This window comes from Lynx canadensis, chromosome F1, assembly GCF_007474595.2.
Source record: "Lynx canadensis isolate LIC74 chromosome F1, mLynCan4.pri.v2, whole genome shotgun sequence".
NCBI classification, from domain to species: Eukaryota; Metazoa; Chordata; class Mammalia; order Carnivora; family Felidae; genus Lynx; species Lynx canadensis.
Window position 1 is genome coordinate 43,104,947 of NC_044319.2, and position 24,218 is coordinate 43,129,164.

Below are 24,218 nucleotides of genomic sequence, written 5' to 3' on the forward strand. Positions count from 1 at the left end.
TTGTACATAACGTATGCTTCCTAATGAGTTAATAAACTAAATCTGTCATCTTAAAATGTTCAAATTTTTACTATAGTGACGCTGGAGATCTAACCTAGAAGTTATCTCACTACCTTCTTACAGATTTCACCAACCTTTTCTTAATTCAAGAGAATACTGAACATCAATGTCCTCAAAGTACACACGAATGGTCCTACACAAAACAGGAGGACTGTCACCTCTCTTCCTGACACTCACAACCTGATTCTTGTCGTTTCTGTGACCTACCTACTTCTAGCTGGGTAACCAAACTTACCAGAAAAACACCTGACATTAAAAAGGTAAACAGACTTTATGTAAATAGAATGTATGTTCAATTACTATGTGAATTCTGTGACATCAATTCTGATTATAAGAAGAGCTGACTTTGCCCAGTGCTTACCATGTGCCAGACACTGTAGGTCTAAGCACATACCACCCAGATATCTTTTCTGTAAAAGGACTGCCCGACAACCTCCAGAGAAAGAAGAAGTGACTGCTGGTTCAATGCGGAACATTTTATGGACTTAAGAACCAGATACTGACAGTTTGATTACTTTTTAAGTAAACTTTCTTAAAAATGTATGCATAATATACACAAAAACTGTGAATCTCAATGTATGTTTGCATTCTACTCACTTTTAAAACTGTCCCTAAAAAGACAAGGTCTCACCTCCCCTTCCGGGCAAACTCTATTGACTTAATAGCTGTGGTATTGCTTGTTCCAGTTGTTACTCTGAAGGAAGCAACAAGATCCTGAGAATCTGTTTTTAGGACCAAAATCTAAAGTTGAAAGGGAAAAAAGAAAGTTAAGTATTCTGGAAACTTCGACTAATTAGATCTGGCTTCCATTTCTAAAGCTGGGTAGAAATATAAACATTTCTGTTCTCGTGTATTCAACCTGATTAACGGGTACCGCCTTTTAATTCTTCAAATAAAGGACCGTGCCTCAACCTTTTCTTAAAATAGAATGTTTATGTTATTCACAATAGTCAAAAGGTGGAAGCAACCAAAGTATCCATCAACACACGAGTGGGAACACAAGAGGTGGTGCGTATATACGATGGAACCGTATTCAGCCACAAGAAGGAGGGGAATTCTGGCCTGCGCTGTGCATGAAGGAATCGTCAGGCCATCAGGCTAAGTGATAGAACTTCAGGCCATCAGGTTAAGTGATATAAGCCAGGCACAAAAAGACAAATGCCGTATGATTCCACGTACAGGAGGTACCTAGCGTGGCCAAATCTAGAGGGACAGAAAGTAGGTGATGGCTGCCAGGGGCCGGAGAAGGAGCAAGGAACAGAAGTCCTTGGTAAACAAGTGGCGTTTCAGTTCTGCAAGATGAAAAAGGCTCTGGAGATACATGGTGGTGATCGGTACACAGTAGCGTGAATGTCCTTAATATCACTCAACTGTACACTTAAGAATGGTTAAGATGGTAAGTTTTACGTTGTAATTTATGTTGTGTGTAGTTTACCACAGTTTCCAAAAATGGCCACGTTCTAAGACAGTCATGAAATTATACTAGCCTATATGCCCCAATATCAATCTCCCTCTCGTGCGCGCGCGCGCGCTCTCTCTCTCTCTCTCTCTCTCTCTCTCTCTCTGTCTCTCACACACACACACACACACACACACACACACTCTGCCTAGGGGCACTTGGGTGGCTCAGTCAGTTAAGCGTCCAGCTCTTGACTTCAGCTCAGGTCATGATCTCATGGTTCATGAGTCTGAGCCCCGCAACGGGCTCTGTGCTGACAGTGTGGAGCCTGCTTGAGATTCTCTCTCTCTTCCTCTCTCTGCCTCTCCCGTGCTCGCTCTCTCTCTCAAAAATAAACAAACATTAAAAAAAAAAAAATCAAGTTTCCTAATGGAACTACAAACTCTAAGCTTTTATTTTTTTTTTTAATTTTTTTTTAACATTTATTTATTTTTGAGACAGAGAGAGACAGAGCATGAACGGGGGAGGGTCAGAGAGAGGGAGACACAGAATCTGAAACAGGCTCCAGGCTCTGAGCTGTCAGCACAGAGCCCGACGCGGGGCTTGAACTCATGGACCGCGAGATCATGACCTGAGCCAAAGTCAGCCGCTTCACCGACTGAGCCACCCAGGCGCCCCAACAAACTCTAAGCTTTTAAAAGGGACCTGAAAGCCCAGCTAAACCTGACTTCTACTCCACAAAACCATACGTTAAGCTGGCCTGAATTATACAAGATTTACAGAACCAGGCATTAAAACATTTTCAACAGATGTATTCTACTTTATGCTATGACTCTTAACTTTTATAATTGAGTAACAGCCCCTCATTACTAGCATCCAGCAAAAGGCCCTTCCACCCCTTCCTAAGGCTGAATTAATCCCTCACCGCGCTAAATCAAAAGAACAGAAATTATTATGAAGGCATGAGAGGAAAACAGGCTACATTTGCCATCAGCAGGAGACACGCGTAGTCCAGGGATAAAAGAAACGTCAAAGGAAGCAAAACAAGTAAATGTGAACGACTGATGCTTATTTCACTAACTTCCAGGCTTACCTTTCCTTTTGCATTTCCTGTATAGATATACTCCCCTCGCCTATCAAAAGATGCAACCACGTTCAAATCGGAGTCGTCGTCTACCGGCAGAACAACATGCTTGGAATCTGAAAGGGTCAACATGACAGGAGCAGATTTCATGGGACACACGAGAACCTTGTTCCTGTTTAAAAATATGAATAGTACATTGGCTGTTGCTTTGGTATCAGAAGGCTAATTCTCTTGCCCTTTTCCCTGATGCCTGTCACTACCTTCATCAACTCTCCCAGCCCAAGCAAATTTAAAACGCGGAAAGGCCTAAAATCTAAGTGTCTAATAACAGGGAAACAAAAACAACTGAATACAGCAACAGGATGTAATCATTAAAATTAAATATGAAGTGGTAGCAAACTAGTAGCAATATGTACGCAACAAAGTAACTAACAAACTAAAACCATGTAAAAATACACATTTACGTATGTCTCATACGCACGCACGTAAGTGCCTTGTGAGCTATAAAGCACGATATAACAAGCTTTATACTTAAAGAGACCTTGACTAACAGAGAACCCAGAAAAATGAAAACAGTTATGTTTGGGTAATGGAATGGTGGGTAACTCTTTTTCTTAAATGTAGTTGGAATACTGAACTATTTCCGTCAAAAGAAATTCAAATAATTGGCAGGGGTAGGGAGGGACAGGAGGCGTGGAAAGCTCCAGGTCAAGGACCCGTTATTATACTTATTCCTACCTCTGCCTGCTTCCAACGTCTTAATATTGGCCAGTTTTTAATTATAGAGCACTCACTCTCCTTAAAATCTATTCAGGAGAGCCAACCTAGACAGAAACATTATTTTATGTAGAAGGTTTGAAGAGATGTGTACTTTTGCCTCCTAAAACCTTAAACTGAAATTGTCATGAGCCCGGAGCTAGTCCATACAGAATCAGACCCTGCCCCAGGAAAGAACAGCGCAGATTAACATACTGATCTCGTGGATGGTACTGGACTTTTAAGATGGGTGAAGGGAACCGAAACCTCTGGTCACAGTCGCCTGAAAGGACATCCCACTGTGACACTATGTTATCAGTAGAAGCACTCACGAGCTTATGACCATCTCGACTCCAGCTGGAGGGGGAAAAAAAAAAGAATTTAGCACATATTCTAAGTTAAAGTACACTGTAGCGCTCTCATGGATAAAAATGCAGAGTCACACACACCACCCTAGCTGCCGGGGTCAAAAATATTTCCTTTTTTAACACGCACTCAAATCCACAACAAGCTTTCCCAACTAAGCAATAAATAAGAACGTCTACATGACATCTTTATATGTAGTAACAAAAGCTCTTAATAGCTCAAGATAACACTACAAGTGGCTCCAGGAAATAAAAGACTCAAATATTTTAGAAGAGTCTACAATTTGCTAGCCCTTAAGTGTTGACATAACAAGTATTTTCCCCCCTTTGGGGGAGGGCAGGGAGTATCTGAGCTTTCTGAGGTTGTCTCAGAAACAGCACCATCACAGTGTAAACAAAACAGTAAAAATAAGTATCTGTTATTTAAAATAACTAAAAAAGGAATCCTGCTAAGTAGAGCTAAACGCCCTGGACAATACATATAAAACAAACAAAAAGACTCTGAAAGGCAGCGAAAGAGAAAAGACAGACTGGCTAGAGACTACAAGATATGAGGAATGCCACAACAGAAAGTTCCCTGGATTTTATTTTGCCTTATATATCCCAGACCGAGTGATGGAGAAGCCAATACCCAGTAACGCCAATGGAATCACACAAATAAAGCCTCAAGAAGAGCGTGCTTTCATGAGCCAAAGAACCAGGAAAGGACAGCCCAGAGAGACAGAAAAGTTTTAGGCAATAATTATCCTGGCAATCACCATTTGAAAAACTGCAGCCCCATCTCCATCCCAGTCAACGAGGTCTAAATAGAATCTAGACCTCCACTCTTGCCTGGGTATAGCAAGGCACCCTTCCCCACTAACTGTGTTGGTGTGAGATAAAGCTCAGTGGGCCGCCAGATTTCCATACCCACCAGCCTGTAATGAGGATTCCCACTGCAGTGTAAGTGGAGGCCACATGGGGAACAGGAGGAACAAGACACTCCTATGCTTCCCAGTCAGGATGGAATCAGCCTAGGAGGCCAGTGGAGAGGCTGAACTTCCAACCCCACCCAGCATAATGATGCCGGATGAGAAGCCTGGCCTTCTAACCCATCTGGCAGTTAACAAGATGGCACCCTCTCTTCTCTGCTGGTATAGTGTCAGAGGCGGCCAGCTAAAACACAAGATTTAAATAACCTCTACAATCTCAAAACACAATACTCAAAATGTTCAAGTTTCAAATGAAAATCACTATCAACCCAAGAACAAAAAACAGCTCAACTTGAAGGACAAAAGACAGTCAACAGATGCTAACACAGAGAAGACGCACATGTTAGAGTTATCTGACAAGAATTTTAACAGTCATCATAAATATGTTGTAACAAGCCATTATGAAAATGCTTAAAATAAACAAACAAAAAAAACCCCAGAATGTCTCAGCAAAGAAATAAAAGATATAGAGAAGAAGAGCTGAAATGGGAAGTTTATTTTTTTTATTTTATTTAAAAAAATTGTTTGTTTTTGAGAGAGAGCGAACGCACACCCGTGCACACACACACACACACACACATGCACACAAGTAGGGGAGGGGCAGAGAGAGGAGGACAGAGGATACAAAGTGGGCTCTGTACTGACAGCAGCGAGCTCGATGTGGGGCTCGTACTCATGAACCATGAGCTCATGACCTTGACCAAAGTCGGACACTCAACTGACTGAGCCACACAGGTGCCTCTGAAATGGGAATTTTAGAAGTGAAACACACAACTAAAATAAAAAACCCAATAGATGGGTTCAGCAGCCAATAGAGAAAGAACAGGAAAGAATCCATTAACTGAAAGACAGAATAATAATTAGCCAATCTGAATTAGATAAAATAGACTAAAAAATGAACAGAGCTTCAGGGATTTGTGGAACTACAATAAAAGATCTACTATCCACACCATCAGAGTCCTAAAAGAAGAGAAGAAAGAAGGGGGCTTCAAAGTATTAAAGAAATAATGGCTGGGGCGCTTGGGTGGCTCAGTCGATTAAACATCTGACTTCGGCTCAGGTCATGATCTCACAGTTCGTGAATTTGAGCCCCACATCAGGTTCTGTACTGACAGCTCAGAGCCTGAAGCCTGCTTCGGATTCTGCGTCTCCCTCTCTCTCTGTCCCTCCCCTGCTCTCACTCTGTCTCTCTCAAAAAAAATGAATTAATGTTAAAAAAAATTAAAAAAAAAAAAAGAAAGAAATAATGGCTGACATTTTCTCAATTTGGCAGGAGATATAAAACCTACAGATTCAAGAAGCTGAGCAAACAAACATCAAACAGGGTGAGCTCAAAGAAATCAACTCCAAGACAAAGAGACAAACTTCTGAAACCTAAAGACAAAGAAAAAACAATCCTGAAAGCAGCAAGAGAGAAATGACATTTAACCTATGGGAACAATTCACATGACAGAAGATTTCTCATCAGAAACCCTGGAAAAAAGTAGAAGGAACACATTTTGCAAGTGCTGGAAGAAAAATACTGCCAACCCAGATTCTATTACCAGCAAAAATATCCCTCAGGAACAAAGAGGGAATCAAAACATTTGTCACCAGAAGATCTACCCTAAAAGGATGATTCAAGGAAGTTCTCTAAATGGAAAGGAAATGGTAAAAGAAGGAATCTTCAATCATGAGGGAAAAAGAACAATGAAGAGAGTAAAAATATAGGTCTATAACATCCATTTTTTTCTCTTTAGCTTTGATATTTGCGGCAAAAATTGTAACACTGTCTTATGTGGGTCTCAAAGCATACAGAGGAAATATTTACAACAATTATACATGAAAGAGGGTAAACAGAGGTAACGTTTCGACACTTCACTTGAACTGGGAAGATGTCAACAGCCAGTGGATGGTGATAAATCAGGCGTACAAAACATAATACCTAGTATCCACTCAGGTTACACAAATATCCTGCAGCAGTTCCCACTTTTTTATTTTTTAATAAAGTTTATCCATTCATTTTTGAGAGAGAAAGAGGAGAGCAAGAGCAGGGGAGCAGCAGAGAGAGACAGAGAATCACAAGCAGGCTCCACACTGTCAGCACAGATTCCAATGAGGGGCTTGAACTCATAAACCATAAGATCGTGACCTGAGCCAAAGTCAGACGCTTAACCAACTGAGCCGCCCAGGCACCCCTACAGCGGTTCCCTCTTTTCCATGGCAGATACAAAGACCCTCCAATGGATGCCTGAAACCATTAATAGTATTGAATGCCACGTATACTGTGCTTTCCTATACATACACACCCATGAAAAAGTCTGATTTATAAATTAGGCACAGTAAGAGATTAACAATAACTAATAATAAAATAGAACCATCTTAACAATATACTGTAATGCAAAGTACGTGAATGTGGTCTCTCCCTCTTGAAATCTCTTAATGTACTCTACCCACTCTTCTTGTGATGATCTGAGATGATAAAATGCCTGTGTGAAGGCAGGAAGTGAAAACGATGTAGGCGCTGTGATGTAGCATTAGGTTGCTACTGCCCTTCTGACAGTATGTCAGGAAGAATCATCTGCTTCCTAACTGCGGTTGACCACAGGTAACTGAAACCACGTAAAGGGAAACCACAGGTAAGGGGGACTACTGCAGATAAAGTGGAATTCTAAAAAATGTTCAAGAAACCCACAGGAAGGTGGCAGCGGGGGGAACAAATGAAAAACAGAAGGGACATACATACGTACATATATAAATAAATAAAATTTAAAAAACAAAAAAGAAAGGAAAACAGAAGGGACAAAGAAACCCCAAACCAGTATTTATCCAAATTTTGCAAAGAAGAGACGCTGCTACCGAGGAACTTAGCAGGCAATATACCTCTGTGGTTAAGAACGCAGGTTCAACAGTCAGACTTAACCTGAAGCCTACACATTACACATTCTGACTGTGTGATCTTAGTCAAGTTCTACACCCTCTCAGCTTCAATTTCCTCGCCTATAACATGGGAGCAATATTATCTACCCGGCAGAAGACTGTTGACAGAATTAAGATCAGTATATATACAGTTCTTAGCTCAATGACTAGCACATGACGAGTGCTCAAAAACCATTAACAATTATTTGTGTCAGAGACAAGAGGAATGTACTCCCAGACCTGGGACTGAAGAGGGCAGGGAAGGCTGGGGTAAAATAAGGAAGTGAATATAAAGGGATTAAGAGCAAGTCTGCATACAAAAGGACTCTCTCCCACCAGCTCTAGAACACCTGCAGTCTAACCCCTCAGAAAGACAAGCAGAGGATCCTTTCAGAGAACGTGAACATAAAAAAAGAAGAGGTTTGAAGACGCTCTTTTGTTGAGGGTTCCTAACAAAAAAACCAGCGATCCACCCCATTTCAGTGAAGGGTAAGAGAGTGAGCTAAACTTGGCAAATACTGTAACAGCATGTCCGTGGATAATTTCTGAAATTAACAAACCAAGACAAAGATACATGTTAATTAGAAATATGAAGATAAGTATCAGAAGAAATAGACAAAAAAATGAAAGCACAGAGGGCTGGCGTGGGGAGAAACAAGGGACAGCTTTTATTGTTGCTCTTGTGAGCCTTATAGCACAATCTGACTACAGAACTGAGTGCCAGTTCCTCCATTTTTTCTTTAAACCCTTTTGTATTTTCCCCCCACAGCAACCTTGTATTTCTGTTAAGTTAGAGGGGGATCCAATTTTTAAAATTAATTTAAAATTAATCATTAACTAAAAATCTTTAATTTAAAATTAAACTATAAACAAGTGAAACCTAAGAGAGGGTCTCCCATTAAAAAAAAAACACCCAACAACAATATATTCTACAATTCCAAATTCCACAAGGTGTTACAAAATTGGAAGCGGGGGGGTGGGGGGGGTGGGGAACAACCAGAAGCTGGGAACATAGCAGTAAAATGGCAGACAAGGTTCATAAATCACAGCACTTACCATCTCACAGGAAGGTACTCATAAAACAAGTTATTTGCAATAAAATAATAGGAGACATGCAACCATGATGTCAAACTACCGTTCCCCGCCCCCCCCACATGATTATCTTCATCCAAGCCAGAAATCTGAGGATCCTTTTAATCTCCCACTTCCCTCATTCTCCGTTGTCTGCTAAGGACTAGGACTCTTATTTCTGTCCATTCTCCATCGGCAGCACTCAGCTCCGGTCCTACCACAACTGTGCTCATCATCTCTAGCCTGGATCCCTGCGCTTTGCTTATCTTCATTCTCTGTCCCCTTCAATCTCTTTTCCACGGGCTATTTTATTCCTTTTTTTTTTTAACCTTATTTTTATTCATTTTGAGAAAGACAGAGCCAGCAGGGGAGGGACAGAGGGAGAGGGAGACAGAATCCCAAGTAGGCTCCGCACTGTCAGCGCAGGGCCCAATGTGGGGCTCGAACTCATGAACCACGGGATCATGACCTGAGCTGAAATCAAGAGCCAGACACTTAATCAACCAAGCCACCCAGGCATCCCTTTCCATGTGCTTTTTTTTTTTTTTTAATTTTTTTTAACGTTTATTTATTTTTGAGACAGAGACAGAGCATGAACGGGGGAGGGTCAGAGAGAGGGAGACACAGAATCCGAAACAGGCTCCAGGCTCTGAGTGGTCAGCACAGAGCCCGACGCGGGGCTCGAACTCATGGACTGCGAGATCATGACCTGAGCTGAAGTCGGACGCTTAGCTGACTGAGCCACCCAGGCGCCCCTCCACGTGCTTTTTTATAGAGGCTTTTAAATTCATTTTAATTTTTTTTAGAGATTTTTTTTTTTTTTAAATAAAAAGCTCATCGTGTCGTTTTCTTTCCTACAATATCTTAATGACTTCACAGTTACCTACAAGGTGAAGTTCAAACTCACAGTATGGCACACAGAGTCCTCTTTGGGGATCTGTTTACTGGCTCTTGCCGTACCCCATCCCCCGCACCACAATCCAGCCATCCTGAACTACCTACAGCTCCCCATCGTCCTGTGCTTGTCTGAAGCTGATGTACCTGTGCCTGTGCAGCATCCTCTGCTTGGACTACAACTGGCAAATACCTACGTATCTTACAGGTTTGAAGTTAGAAATGATCTCACCTAGGAAGCCTTTCCTGACCACTGTTCTCAGTACATGGGTCATTTCCTCCTTTGCCTCCACTAAATCTCAAATACAGTTCTTGTATAGGACCCATAAAGCTTCAGTACTTGCACGTGGTACGTAATTCATGTTCAGTGTTTGCTGAATGAATGAATATATAAGTGAAAAAGCTTATGCACAAAGACATTCACTAAACATGTGGCAGAGAACCAAAGAATTGTTAAATAAATTACAGTTCATCCATGAGAACATATATAGCCATAAAAAAAGTGTTTAGAGGCTATGTAAGCAGGAAATTGTCTGGACAGGGTTAGGGAGGAAAAAAGCAAAATATAAAATAGAACACATTACAATTACAAATTCTGTTCTCTAAAAACCATATATAGTGGGGTTCCTGGGTGGCTCAGTCGCTTAAGCATCTGACCCTTGATTCTGGCTCAGGTAGTGATCTCCTGGTTTGTGGGTTCAAGCCCCGCATCAGGCTCTGCGCTGACAGCACAGAACCTGCTAGGGATTCTCTCTCTCTCCTGCTCTTTCTGCCCCTCCCCAACTCCTGCACACACACTCCCTCTCTCTCAAAATAAATATACTTAAAAAAAAACTATATACAGAAACATACTAAAATCTTTACAGTAGTAATACTTGGGTAACAGAGTACTATGGGAGACACTAATTCTTTCTGTTTTGCTATATTTTCCGTAATGTTCTACATGATTATATATTATTTTACAATAAAAATATATGTATAGTTTTTAACAGGTAGGAGTGCTAAGATTGGGATGAGGCTGCACAACTCTGTGAATATATACAAAACCAGTGAATTGGGGGCGCCCAGGTGGCTCAGTCAGTTGGGCGTCTTGACTCGGTTTCAGTTCAGGTCAGGATCTCACGGTTCTTGAGTTCAAGTACTGCATCAGGCTCTGCAGTGACAGCATGGAGCCCGATTGGGATTCTCTCTCTCTGCCCCTCCCCTGCTCATTCACCCACTCTCTCTCAAAATAAACAGATAAACTTTAAAAGAAAAAGAATACCAGTGAATTGTACATTTTGAGTGAATTGTATAGTATGTGAATTATATAGATTTTAATCAAGCTATTAAAAACAGATGCATTTATTTCAATATTGCAAAAACACAACAACAGAAAAATACGAAATGCAAAGGAAATGGAAAAGCTCTAATGGATCATCCAGGCTGGTCCTCTCATTCTGCATAGTAGAGACAAGTTTTGGCCAAAGCTAGTTCATTAGGCCGTCAAACCTAGACTGGGATTCAGGCCTCCCCACCATCCAGGGCCTTACGATGTCGCTGCCACTTCCATTTACACAAAAGGAAATATGTCACAGTTCCATTAGATCTGATGAGGTACTTGGGGCGCCTGGGTGGCTCAGTCGGTTGAGCGTCCGACTTCGGCTCGGTCACGATCTCGTGGTTCCTGAGTTCAAGCCCCGTGTCAGGCTCTGTGCTGACAGCTCAGAGCGTGGAGCCTGTTTCAGATTCTGTGTCTCCCTCTCTCTCTCTGACCCTCCCCCGTTCATGCTCTGTCTCTCTCTGTCTCAAAAATAAATAAACGTTAAAAAAAAAAAAAAAAAAGATCTGATGAGGTACTGTTTTGGGTCCCAAGTTCAGTTAGAAGAGGTGCCCTACAACAAAACCATCCAAAGCAGATACAGTAGTCTCCAAGGGGAAGAAAGAAATCAATGGGCATTTATTTATATTAGATTTTAGCTCAATCTATTTGATAGAAAAGCTGAACTACAATTCAGTGAAGGAACAGACAGTGATCAGTGGAACTCCTGGAACTCAAGAACCTGGACAAAGCTGCAGTAGAGGATTTCCAAGGTCCCCTCCTAACCAAGATTTTCTATTCTAAATAGAAAAAGTCAATATCACAAACAGGACTACAGCCGCCATCTGTAAATATCTCATCTCAGTCCTGAAATAGTCTCAGACAGGGCCTGATTTGGATCCACAAGTACAGGGAGTCTCTCCCCCACAAAGGTGCTTCGAGGACAGCACGGGTTCAAGGTCTACAGACACTAGGAGAAACAGTACTACTAATGAATGAATACTTAAAACTCTAAATATTAAAATATCTAGTAAAATGAGATTGGCAATTACACAGCTGGCATTCGTCCCCCTAACTCAACTCATATTACACATATTATGTTAAAATTCCTTACCATAAAGAACAGACAGGATGGATGTGTGCACTAATTATTTTAGCGATGCCTCTCGTCAAGAAATCCCAGATGACAATTCGGCCATCGTTACAGCCAACTGCAAGCAGTGTGCCCCACCTGTTAAAGGTGCAAGTCAGGGCCATGCTGATACAATCCAAAGTTCCATCGGCTTCCTAAAAATTAAAACAAATACAAGAATATACACAATAATATCCAAATTATTTCTTCAAGGTTCTCTCTCATCTGTGACACTTCTGTTTAATTTACATTACGACACATACCAAAATAATCTCTATATGTGTTCTTATGCTTATTAAACTAGACAGAACAAGGAAATATTTATAAAAGCTAACAGAGAATGTTTAGAAACAGATGTAATAAATCTCATACATTACCAGTATAATGACTCTGTGCACACTGTGAGGGGCAATTAGGCAAAATATAACAAGATTCATTACAGGAGTCATGGTACTGACCCAGTTATCATAGTTCTTGAGATTTATTTCAAGAAAAATAATGTAAAACAAAATCACTAGAACAGCCTGCCTGTGCAACATTAGGAAAGTCAAATACATTATTTTATACTCCTATCAAGCCATTTAAAATAATGACTATGATGACTAAAATAATGACTAAAACCATAATGACTATACTGAAACGCATTCCAAGTATTACAAAATATTTTTACATTTAAAAAAGTGCAAAGCACACTTAGAGCACACACGTTATTACTACGCAAAAACACTGATTCAAAGTAGAAAAACACAGAAAAAAATCTAGGTACAGGTGATGGTACAGTTTATGAAAAATCCTTCCAAGTATTTTTTTTTTTAATTTACTGGGAAATGAACTATTTAAGATTTACAACATTATGGTGAGGTTTTCCACCAATACTGCCTATTTCCCCTCTCCTCGAAATAAAGCACCGAGTTCCTTATTATAGCAAAAGAGGTACCACCACACTTAATGCTGTCTAAAAAAAAAGGGGGGGGGGTGAGGGGATCAAACTACATTTTCCACCCAAACACAAAAGCTAGCCAGTTACCATATTCCTAAATTCACAGTAATACTATACTCTTACCTCTGGATAATTCTGCCCAAAGGACTCTGCAACAAAGCAAAGAAAGAGTTCATGGAGCATGTGCAACACGTGGAGGGACCCCTCCCCCCCACCCCCGCTTAGGGCTGGTGGATGCAGTGGTTCGCAAAGCGTGGACAGGGAACTGCCTGGACGGGCCAGGGACTTCAGGGGGTCACACTTATTTTCATTATCAAACCAAGATGGCATTTGACTCTTTACTCTCAATATCGCTTACGTTTACAGATGACTTGTCCTGAGGCCCCCCAATCAGTGATATTGCAACAGAGTGAATGCAAAAGTAGATGCGAGAATTCTGCCAACTTCTACTTAGGCAAGCACTAAAGACAATTTGTAAAATTGTAAAACCATGCTATTATTCTATTTTTTTTTTTTTTAGAAAATCGTTATTTTTCATAAAAATGTTACCTATAAACATAATGGGGTTTACTGGTTATTTTTAACTACAAACTTTAAAAAAATCCAGTCTGCCAAACGTCTCTTATCCAATGAACTCTCTAAAGCCTCATTAATAGCAGCCAACCAGCACTGACCATTTACCTTCCTAAGAATGACATTTACGTTGTAACATAATCTGGTAGTTGATTAAAGATGCAATTCTCTATATGAAGTTCTTAAGCATACAACATTTGGGTGCCAATACCCCTGAATGCTTTTCCTGTATGAAATGCTGCATCCACATGGGAATAACAAACGTTTCGAGCTACAGAGGATGGCATGATTACCGCCTGCTTCTCCGAATTTTCACATCCACAGCAACACCGTCTTTGTCGGCATTTACTTATACAATTACCTAAGTATTTCATCATGGTGGCTTTTAAAGTATACTCTGAGAACTACAGGTCCATGAAAGTTGTTTCACAGGGCACTCAAGTAAGATTTCATTTTTAAAAAAAGAAGCCCAGTGCTTTGACAAAGAAAAGAAAAAAAGAAGTTTGGAAACCAGTTCTATTACATTCTGTCCTTTATAAAAATTGAAAACCAAAGAGTGAAAACATTAAAACTCATCAAAACACAGGCCCTACAGTAAAGAACACTGAGAGGGATGAAACTAAAGGTAAACGTCCCCAGAAGGTAATTATCTTGATTATCTAAAAAAAATTTTTTTTTTTCAACGTTTATTTATTTTTGGGACAGAGAGAGACAGAGCATGAACGGGGGAGGGGCAGAGAGAGAGGGAGACACAGAATCGGAAACAGGCTCCAGGCTCTGAGCCATCAGCCCAGAGCCTGACGCGGGGCTCAAACTCACGGACCGCGAGATCGTGACCTGGCTGAAGTCGGACGCTTAACCGACTGCGCCACCCAGGCGCCCCAATTATCTTGATTATCTAATGTGAGCCACATTTACGGTGGCTGACTGCATTCAATTACGAAGGAAAAGGGTGAACTGAAATGATGAAACCAGATCAAGAGGTTTTTGAAAGAACTTTTCTCAAGTTACCAAACTAATACGTGTAAGTAATACAGCAATGTGTAATTAAAAAATGGTAGTTTCCTCCCTGCAACCCACTCAGCAAGGTACAAGTTTCCATATGTTTCTATATGCTTATTTGTATAAGCAAATCTATAAGCATATATTTGTATAAGCATTCATATATTTACAGCTGTTTTTTAAATAAAACATGACACATATGATGGGACTTGCTTCCTTTAACAATGTAACCTATACATCTTTCCAAATCAGTAAGATAGAAGATCTATATTCACATGGGTGAGAAACAAACCAAAAAAAAGTATTTATCCAAAAATTAAAAACAACACAAACAAAAAACCACAATCTGGGAATATGAAGTACTCTGGAAGGAGCAGAGTGTGACCTTCTGTGTTGTGATAAGGGAAAACCACATACAAGATTCTGAGAAAGTCCAGAATCCAGGGATCATTTTAATGTCTGATTACCTCTCAAGACAGACTACCCCTTGTATTTCTGGTTTATGTTTTTCGGGTGGGTTTTTCTTCTTTGAGGATCATCCTAGTTAACAGAATAACAATAAGGAGTTTAAAGGAGCACAACGAGAAAGTGACATATAAAAAAGATGAGGCTAATCTGGGGCAGTTTTGTTGGGGGGGCCTGAGCAAGACGGCTGTCAGGCAGGATTACAGGAGCCCAAGGCCCTTTCCTCACAGAATGCTCAAGACCGCTGTCATACGCTCCATCTTGCCACCACCTACCATTTAATGTCATGATCAGATTTCTTAGGTTTTAAAGACCATGCAGGAGGGAAAAAGATGCCCAGAGACGTGGATGCCAAAAAGAAACAAAACCCCAGTCAGAGATTGAACTTCATAATACACTTGATACAAAAAACACGAGTGACTTCTATAGCAAAACACACCATTTCCAAATCTGGCAAAACTGATTACAGAAGAAAAATCCTTGACTGGATCAGTAAGTAGAGAACACACTGAAAGCCTGTTAAAGACATACCATTAAAAGTGGGGGGGGGGGGGGACACAGCAGACCCTTAAGGATTTTGTGACCAGTTTCTCCTAAATCTCAAGCAGCAGATAATTACCACGTTACGCAAGCTATTTCCGTGCAGGAAAAAAAAATCTATCAGTTTTTTATAAAACCAACATAACTGATACCAAAACTTCATGGTGATAGTACTAAAAAGAAAACAACAATTTTCTCAACATAAATGGTACATAGCATTTCACCTTTAGATTCTGCAGACTTGAATCGCAACTTCTAGCAGCATTTACAATTATAATCAAACCCTAAAGACAAAGCATCTGGAGTGTGTTACTGTACCACTTAAGAAGGCATTATGGTATAGGAGAGGGGAAATGGACCAGGGGTAGGGCTACAGCACCGAAACACCTCCATGGCATAATGAACTCTGATGTACTCCCTTAGTGAAGAATGTTTATACCAGCCATACAATCCTATCAGTAGATGCTGAAATCATCTAAAACTCCGTAATCGTTTCTAATAAAAGGAACAGAAGACTACAATAAACGATAAAAATCTATCAAAAACATGGACGATTCTCATTCCAAAAGGTGCAATATTAAAACCATTTCAGGGGCGCCTGGGTGGCGCAGTCGGTTAAGCGTCCGACTTCAGCCAGGTCACGATCTCGCGGTCCGTGAGTTCGAGCCCCGCATCAGGCTCTGGGCTGATGGCTCGGAGCCTGGAGCCTGTTTCCGATTCTGTGTCTCCCTCTCTCTCTCTGCCCCTCCCCCGTTCATGCTCTGTCTCTCTCTGTCCCAAAAATAAATAAAAAAAAAAACAAAAAAAAAACCATTTCAATTAGTATCAGCAATTAGAAAGGGATATATCACCATTAACACCATCTTGGTGGTTCCAACCAAAGAAAATGAAATAATTGGTTTAACCACTGAAAATAAGGGGATAAAACTATTGCTCTTTTGCTATTATTGAATACCTAGAAAACACAAGAGACTCAAATAAGAAAACTGCTTAAATTAGTAAGAAAATAGGGAGGGGTGTCTGGTTGGCTCACTCAAAAGAGCCAGCAACTCTTGATCTCAGAATGGTGACTTCGAGCCCCAGGCTGGGTGTAGAGATTACTTAAAAATAAATAGATTTTTTTTAATTTATAATATAGAGTAAGGTGGCTTAACACAAGAAAAATATTCAAACATTAATAGCTTTTCTCTACATTAGAAATTAGTACCCAAAAACAGAAATACAAGGAAAAATTCTATTCACAATGGCTACAAAACATAGAAAATATTTAAGGAAAGGGGCGCCTGGGTGGCTCAATCGGTTGAGCGGCCGACTTCGGCTCAGGTCATGATCTCACGGCTCGTGAGTTCAAGCCCCACATCGGACTCTGTGATGACAGCTCAGACCCTGGAGCCTGCTACGGATTCTGTGTCCCTCTCTCTCTTTGCCCCTCCCCCACTCATGCTCTGTGTCTCTTTCTCAAGAATAAATAAACATTAAAAAAAATGTTTAGTATTTAAGGAAAAGGTAATAAGGCAAGACACAGGACACATATGAAGAAAAGTATAAAATCTCAGGTAAGGCCATTTGGGGATGGGAAAACTTAATGGCTTTCCCTAAAAATTAACATTTTATGTAATTCTAGATGGATTAAAGACAAATGTAAAAAAAAAATCTACATGTATGGTAAAGCCGCTGATATATGATAAAGGTGGCATTTCGATTTAGTGAAGAACTTATTTAACATACAGGGAATGACAAGTGACTGTTCATCTAGAAGGAGATGGAAGTTAGGAGGAAAAAAGGTTAATTCCTCTCACATTACATGAAAATTTCAGGTAAATTAATGTTTTTAAACAACAAAAATCTCTGAAGAAAATCAAGGAGACCACATGTATAATCTAGGGTAGGGAAGACCTTAACCAAGTGAGGAAAACTAAAAGCGAAATTCGTTTGATTAAATAAAAATTGAACATTTTACGTGACAACATAGTCAAGATTTACAAAAATTTGCAATGCAAATAACTGATAGGAGTCAGTTATTTACCTATCTTATAAAGTTACCTATCTTATAAAGCAAGTTTATACAATAAGGAAAAAAAACAAAAAAAGCATGCATAAACAAGTCATAAAAGAACAAAATCAGACGCCTCTGAACAGAGGAAAACATATCAAACTCAGCTGTAGCTGGAGAAATGTAAATCCAAATTAAAAATGAGATACCACTTTCATCCATCAGACAGGAAAATTTAGAGAGAATACCTGCGGGCGGAGGGGAGGGCAAAGGAACATTTTTCCACATTACTTGCAAAAATGGGAATTGTCATAGCCTTTGAGAAAAGGGATCGGCATCTATTAAAAGCAAAACACACGGGCACCTGGGTGGTTCGGTCAGTTGAGCAGGACTTCGGCTCAGGTCATGATCTCACGGTTCGTGAGTTCGAACCCTGCATGGGGCTCGCTGCTGTCAGCGCTGAGCCCGCTTCGCAGAGCCCATTTCAGATCCAGTCCCCCCCTCTCTCTGCCCCTCCCTCGCTCGTGTTCTCTCAAAAATAAATAAACATTAAAAAAAAAAAGCAAAACATATATAGTCTTCATCTCAGCAATCCTACAGTCGGAAATCTAATCTCCACAGATGTAAACACAACAATGGGACAAAGTACATTGTATTTTAAAGTATTGTTTTCTAGGTGGCCAAAAAACAAAGAAAACCTCCCCAAACTGGAAATAAGGTAAATGCCCATTAATAGTGTAATGGATGAATAAAATATGCTGTATTCAAATATACTAATAAATTACACAAATATCTTAGAGAAATCTGCATTGGTGTTACTAAGTAGAAAAAAAGGCAAACCACAAAGTGTACATTATATAATCTCATTGTTTTTTTACCATGTGCATCCACACACACACACAAGTATATATAAGCATAGAGAAAAATATGGAAGGAAATATGTGGGATTATCAACAAAAAGGAGGAGGCAAGGAAAAAAGACCACTTTTTTTTTTTAATTTTTTTTAACGTTTTATTTATTTTTGAGACAGAGAGAGACAGAGCATGAGCAGGGGAGGGTCAGAGAGAGAGGGAGGCACAGAATCCAAAATAGGCTCCAGGCTGTTGAGCTGTCAGCCCAGAGCCCAATGCAGGGCTCGAACCCACGGACCGCGAGATCATGACCTGAGCCGAAGTCGGATGCCCAACCGACTGAGCCACCCAGGCGCCCCAAGACCACTTTTTTTTTTTAAAAAAAGCATGTAAATTTCACAATTAAAATTACTTATCATGAATGTGTATCTACACGAACGCATTAAAAACCATCGGATCTAGTATCTCCTAACGAGTAGGAATAGTATCCTATAGTGGTAAGTGAAAAAAGTTTCAAATACTGTGTATAAAAAGGTTCTATTTCTGTAAAAAAGCTGAAACAAAGCCCTAACAAATGTGTTTAAATGTCTGTATGAGCAAGGAATAAGCTAGAAAAGGATAATCACTAGACAGTTACCATTTGGGGAAGGGGAGAAAGACGGTTCTTTCCGTATGCATGTCTGTACTGTCTCCACTGCTGTGGTAAGTAGGTGCTGTATTTGTTCATTGGAAAAGCAAGAAATTAAAGAACCTCAATGAGCTTTCTAGACTTACGCCCCTGCTGGCTCACCATTCTTTGAAGAGCTCAAACCTGCATCAGCAGCTCCCACTTACTGAAGGCTCAGGTGTCAGACTCTGTACGAAGGTCTTTTACATATTGTCATGAGGCCCTCTCCGTTCACTACTAAGTGACAACTACGGTCACCGGCCAGGCCCCAAGACCTGACCTTTATTGCCCACCTGCTTGTACTCACCAACCTACGTCCCACATTTTTCCTTAAGTTCTTCTTTCCGGCTGATCTCTTCACTCAGGCAACTGGAAACCGAAACCACCCCTCGAGAGACAGGGCCCAGACGGGTTAGAGGAACCCCCGACTAGTGCCTGTGTAGAAGGCCCACGGAGGGACCTCCAACTTTACCTCACTGTAATACTAAAATCTCTGCTCAAGGAGGAACACAAGCCTCATTTGCACAGCAGTGCGTGTACAGGTATGTTTCCCCAACGCGCCCCGTGGGCTTATGCCCGCCTCTACATGAGATGATACGGCTTCCCACCAAAACATTCATCCTAACCCTATAAAGAGGGAGCCACGCACCCTTGTTCAGAGTCGTAGCTTTGGAAGTCACTCCCCGTGATCTCCTTATTTGCCGCAAATACAGTTTGCTTTGTGCACAACTCCACCTGGTGTATCTTATTTCAATGTTTTTCAAACAGTAGGACTCAATCCACCACAAATGGATAAATCAATTTCGTGACACCCAACAAGTTTTTTAAAACTTTAGAACAGAAGATAAAAGAGGACATTGAGCATGACAAGGATTAAGCACAATTTTGAGAGGGGCGCCTGGCTGACTCAGTCAGTAGAGCGTCAGACTTCGGTTCAGGTCATGATCTCGCGGTTCAAGTTTGAGCCCCACATTAGTCTCACTGCTGTCAGCGTGCAGAGCCTGCTTTGGATCCTCTGTCCCCCTCTCTCTCTGCCCCCCCCCCCCCCGCTCATTCTCATGTGTGCTCTCTCTCTCTCTCAAAAATAAACATTTAAAAAATCTTTAAAAAAATATTATTTTGAAAAACATATATATTTGTATATATGATAGGTTGTGATAGAAAATACATTTCTTACTGTGAGTTATAAAAATAAGCTTGAAAAACTCTTATTTTAACTTTGTATCTCCAAGTGCATACTGTCTGATATGCAGCAAGGGCTCAAAAGTGATTGCAGAAGTAGGGGCGCCTGGGTGGCTCAGTCGGTTGAGCGTCCGACTTCAGCTCAGGTCATGATCTCACAGCTCAGTGAGTTCGAGCCCCACGTCGGGCTCTATGCTGACAGCTCGGAGCCAGGAGCCTGCTTCGGATACTGTGTCTCCCTCTCTCTGCCCCTAACCCACTAGCATTCTGTCTCTGTCCCTCTCAAAAACAAATCGTTAAATTTTTTTTTTTAAGTGACTGCAGAAGTAAAATCAGTACCTTGCCTGTTCAAATTAAGAACACATTATTCCTTTCCTTTATCCGGCCAGCTATTCTTTTGCATGCTCCCACAGTCACATCACTTCTGTTCCTTTCTGCTTTTTAGCTGCAATCATGAACTTTCTCCTTTAAAACTCAGTCACTTCCATAGCAATGTGTACCTTCTGGATCAGCCTTCTTTTAAATTGTCTAACCTTCCAACGCTAAATACTCCTAAGTTTCACTGTCACGAATCTCCTGTATCATTCAAAAAAAACCTTTACTGTGATTCTGCTATCTCTTTCAACGTACTAGCCTATCTAACACCTTTCCTCCATCCTTAAATTTCTTTTTTACTTTTTTTATTTTATTATTTATTTTGAGTGACACAGAGGGAGCATGAGCGGGGGAGGGGCAGAGAGCTAGAGAGAGGGAGACAGAGACAGAGAATCCCAAGCAGGCTCTGCACAGTCAGCGCGCAGAGCCCAATGCAGGGCTCGACCTCACAAAACTGAGATCGTGACCTGAGCCAAAATCAAGAGTCCGGCGTTTAACCAACTGAACAACCAAGGAGCCCCCCATCCTTAAGTTTTTAAAAACAAGGGTCGACTTTTAGCCTCCACCCCACCTCCCACACCTTCCTAAAATGATGGTCATTTGATTTCTGCTCAAGGTGCTGCAGGACTGCTTAGGACTATACAGAACAGGCCTTTCTCAGTCTCAAGTGCTCTACAGCAGGCTTCTGACAGCAAACCAACCAACCTGTATCCTCTTCCACCTGGACAAGGACAAACATACGGAAGCACTCAAAACTAGCTAGCTCTGGGCACCTGGGTGGCTCAGTCGTTTGAGCATCCGACTTCGGCTCAGGTCATGATCTCACAGCTTGTGAGTTCAAGCCCCATATCAAGCTCTCTGCTGTCAGCGCAAAACCCGCTTTGGATCTTCCATCCCCCCCCCCCCCCCCGCCTCTTCTCCACTTGCTCTCTGTCAAAAATAAATAAATCTTTAAAAAATATAGATGCCGAACTCATAGTAAGTACTATGTAACTCTTAATCTATCATTTATTCCTCCTCATAACCCCTGAATATAGGTCATTGTCCAAGATTCTGCCCTCAGCAGTTTTCTTTTTCTGCCCCTCCCACCTTCTCCCTTGGTCTTGTCAACTACTCACAAGGTTTCAATAAGCCCACCTGTAGGAAAATTACAGATCACTCTCGTAAATCTAAACCTATTTCCTGAACCCCAGATCCACCCTCAATGTTGTCTCTTCCCAATTTCCTTAAATGTTTGTCAGTAATACCGTCATTGGCTCCCATCATTTTCACTTGACTGTTCCTCACCACCAGCAACGCCACCACATGCAAGCAATTTTCAGATTCTGTTAACTCTACCTCCTCATTGTCTTTTTGTTCCATTTCCTAGCTCAGACCTTCTTTATCACTCATTTACTCTGGCCCTCCAAACTGTTTTCACACCATCCAAGGCTCAACAACACGTTGCTGTCAGATGAAGGAGGGAGGGAGGAAAGGAAGGAAGGAAGAAAAAGAAAAGGAAAGGAAGGAGAGAAGGAGAGGAGAGAAAGAAAGAAGGAAAGAAATGAAAAGAAAAGAAAGAGCATAGCTCTGATTAAGTTACTTACCAGGTCAAAAACCCTTCAATGCATCTGCCCTACCTTCCTTAAAAAGCACAGACTTTTCAGCTGGGCATTCAAGAGTTTCCACAAAACAGATGGCAGCAACCCCATCTCTTGGCCTTCTCTTTATTCACAGTACACACAACCTGGCCAAGCAGGAACATTCTTTAGGTGTTCTCTCACTGATGTCTTAGCACATTCCTAACAAGCACTCCTCCACGTATCTTCACACTTCAGTCTGTCAATATTTTACCAATCTTAAATGTCCACTCAAAACTCCAACTCCTCCAGAGGTTTCTTTGTTCCTGGTTACCTTTCTTCCCCTGCCCCAAAGATATTCACTTGCTCTTCTAAGTGTTCTTAGACTTAATGACTCTTAAAGGCCTGCCTGCATTCTGTAATATATTATGGCTATATACATAATCACCTTAATCTCCCTGCTTAACAAAAAGCTCCTTAAAGGTAAAAACTATTTCTGAAAAATCTTGGGGGCCCTTTAAACATCCAGTACAGCTCCTGAATTTTTTTTTTTTTTTTTAACAGGAACTTTACAGAAAGTCATTTAGGACTTCTGGAAAACTTCAGACATCCCTCGGCTATCATGCTAAACACCAAATGAAATCCTAGAAGAAAGGACCCACGGTTTTTTTTTTTTTTTTTTAAATTTTTTTTTTTCAACGTTTATTTATTTTTGGGACAGAGAGAGACAGAGCATGAACGGGGGAGGGGCAGAGAGAGAGGGAGACACAGAATCGGAAGCAGGCTCCAGGCTCTGAGCCGTCAGCCCAGAGCCTGACGCGGGGCTCGAACTCACGGACCGCGAGATCGCGACCTGGCTGAAGTCGGCCGCTTAACCGACTGCGCCACCCAGGCGCCCCGGACCCACGGTTTTTAAACAACTTGAGTAAGGGGTAAAAATCACCCAAAGAGAGGGTGACAAAAGACAAATGCCTCTGTAGCTCTCAGTGTTTTACACACTGTCCCTGGTAGTTAAGGAGCTTAAATGGGAAGCCAAGATAACTGGATTCCAGTGCCAACTATGCCATTTACTCACTTAGTGCCCTCCAATCACTACTGTCTAAGACTTTTTTCATCTGTCGAATAAGAGACTTCAACTAGATCTTCAAGTTCCTCTCCTTGGGCATCCCGTGTTTCTACAAAACAATCTAACTTGTCCAAGCACCCAAACCCCTGGCAAGTCTTCAAAGCTTCACCTAAGCCTCACATCCTTAGATTGCTGATTTTCCAATAACTCTGGTCCTGCCTGCTCTGGGCTACTTCAGCACCTTCGATCCCTGTGATCAAATCGAAGTCACAAATGTCCCTGCCGCCCCACAACTGATCTGAAAGTAGCCTCGGGAAAGGCAATGCATTCTGCTCAGGCAGAAGCTGGGCTGCCTCCTCCCGCTGCTGCTCCATAATAGGAGCGCCCAATGATCCACAGCAGAACTATGTCCCTAAGGTTGCAGCCTGAGTCCCTCCCGACCAGGCTCCCTCCTTTCCAAAACCAAAGGGTTTTCTAAAACGCAACCACAGCCCTCCTCACCCAGCAACTCGAGGTTCATCCCTGAGGACTCTGGCCGCCTGGTCTCAGCTCCAGGAACGACGCCTTTTCCCCCCACCGCCTGCTTTCTGAGATGTGCGTGTAAGTGGGGGCCGCCGCAAATAGCTTAGCGCAGGCTCCGGAGACTTTCTGGTTTAGAAGACCCCGCGGCTTCCGCTTTCTTCCCCCGCCTTCCTTGTTCGTTTCAAATGAGCTGTCCATATATATGCCTAATCAAAAAGAAGAACTAACTCGGAATCACATGAGTATGATGTTGACTAAGGGGCGAAAAAGCTATCGTCACTTAGTACTTTAAGAAGTGCAGTAATTTGCGGCCGTTTTCGCCCGAATCATGTAGGCGAACGAGAAACTTCAGGCATATAACTAGACTGCTAGTCCTTCCTGTGTTGTGTGTTCAGTCGCGTTGTCCCGGCCGGCTGCTTCCGATGCCCTCAAGAAAGGTTCCGGGCAAAGTCCGACGGATGTAGGAAAGCGGGAAAGGTCGGCTGTGGTGCACGGATGTGGAGCGGCGCTATAGTCCCCAAGGCGCGTGGTCGTTTGTGTGTGTTTCAGTCT

General features: G+C 41.6%; 1 protein-coding gene across 2 annotated transcripts in view; it reads right to left on the bottom strand.

Annotated features, from left to right (window-relative positions):
• Positions 1–23,849, bottom strand: part of RBBP5 (RB binding protein 5, histone lysine methyltransferase complex subunit) — a 36,503-nt gene extending 12,654 nt beyond the window's left edge. The window contains exons 1-6 of one of the 2 annotated variants that reach the window (XM_030301997.2): positions 23,646–23,849; positions 12,994–13,019; positions 11,913–12,085; positions 3,516–3,656; positions 2,553–2,715; positions 692–801 (exon numbers count right to left, since the gene is read on the bottom strand). In XM_030301997.2, the coding sequence (XP_030157857.1) occupies positions 692–801; positions 2,553–2,715; positions 3,516–3,656; positions 11,913–12,085; positions 12,994–13,019; positions 23,646–23,664 (632 nt within the window). In that variant the 5' untranslated portion in view covers positions 23,665–23,849. The remainder of the gene's footprint in view (positions 1–691; positions 802–2,552; positions 2,716–3,515; positions 3,657–11,912; positions 12,086–12,993; positions 13,020–23,645) is intronic. The other variant, XM_030301998.2, reaches the window with a different exon arrangement.
• Between the last annotated feature and the right edge of the window lie 369 nt (positions 23,850–24,218).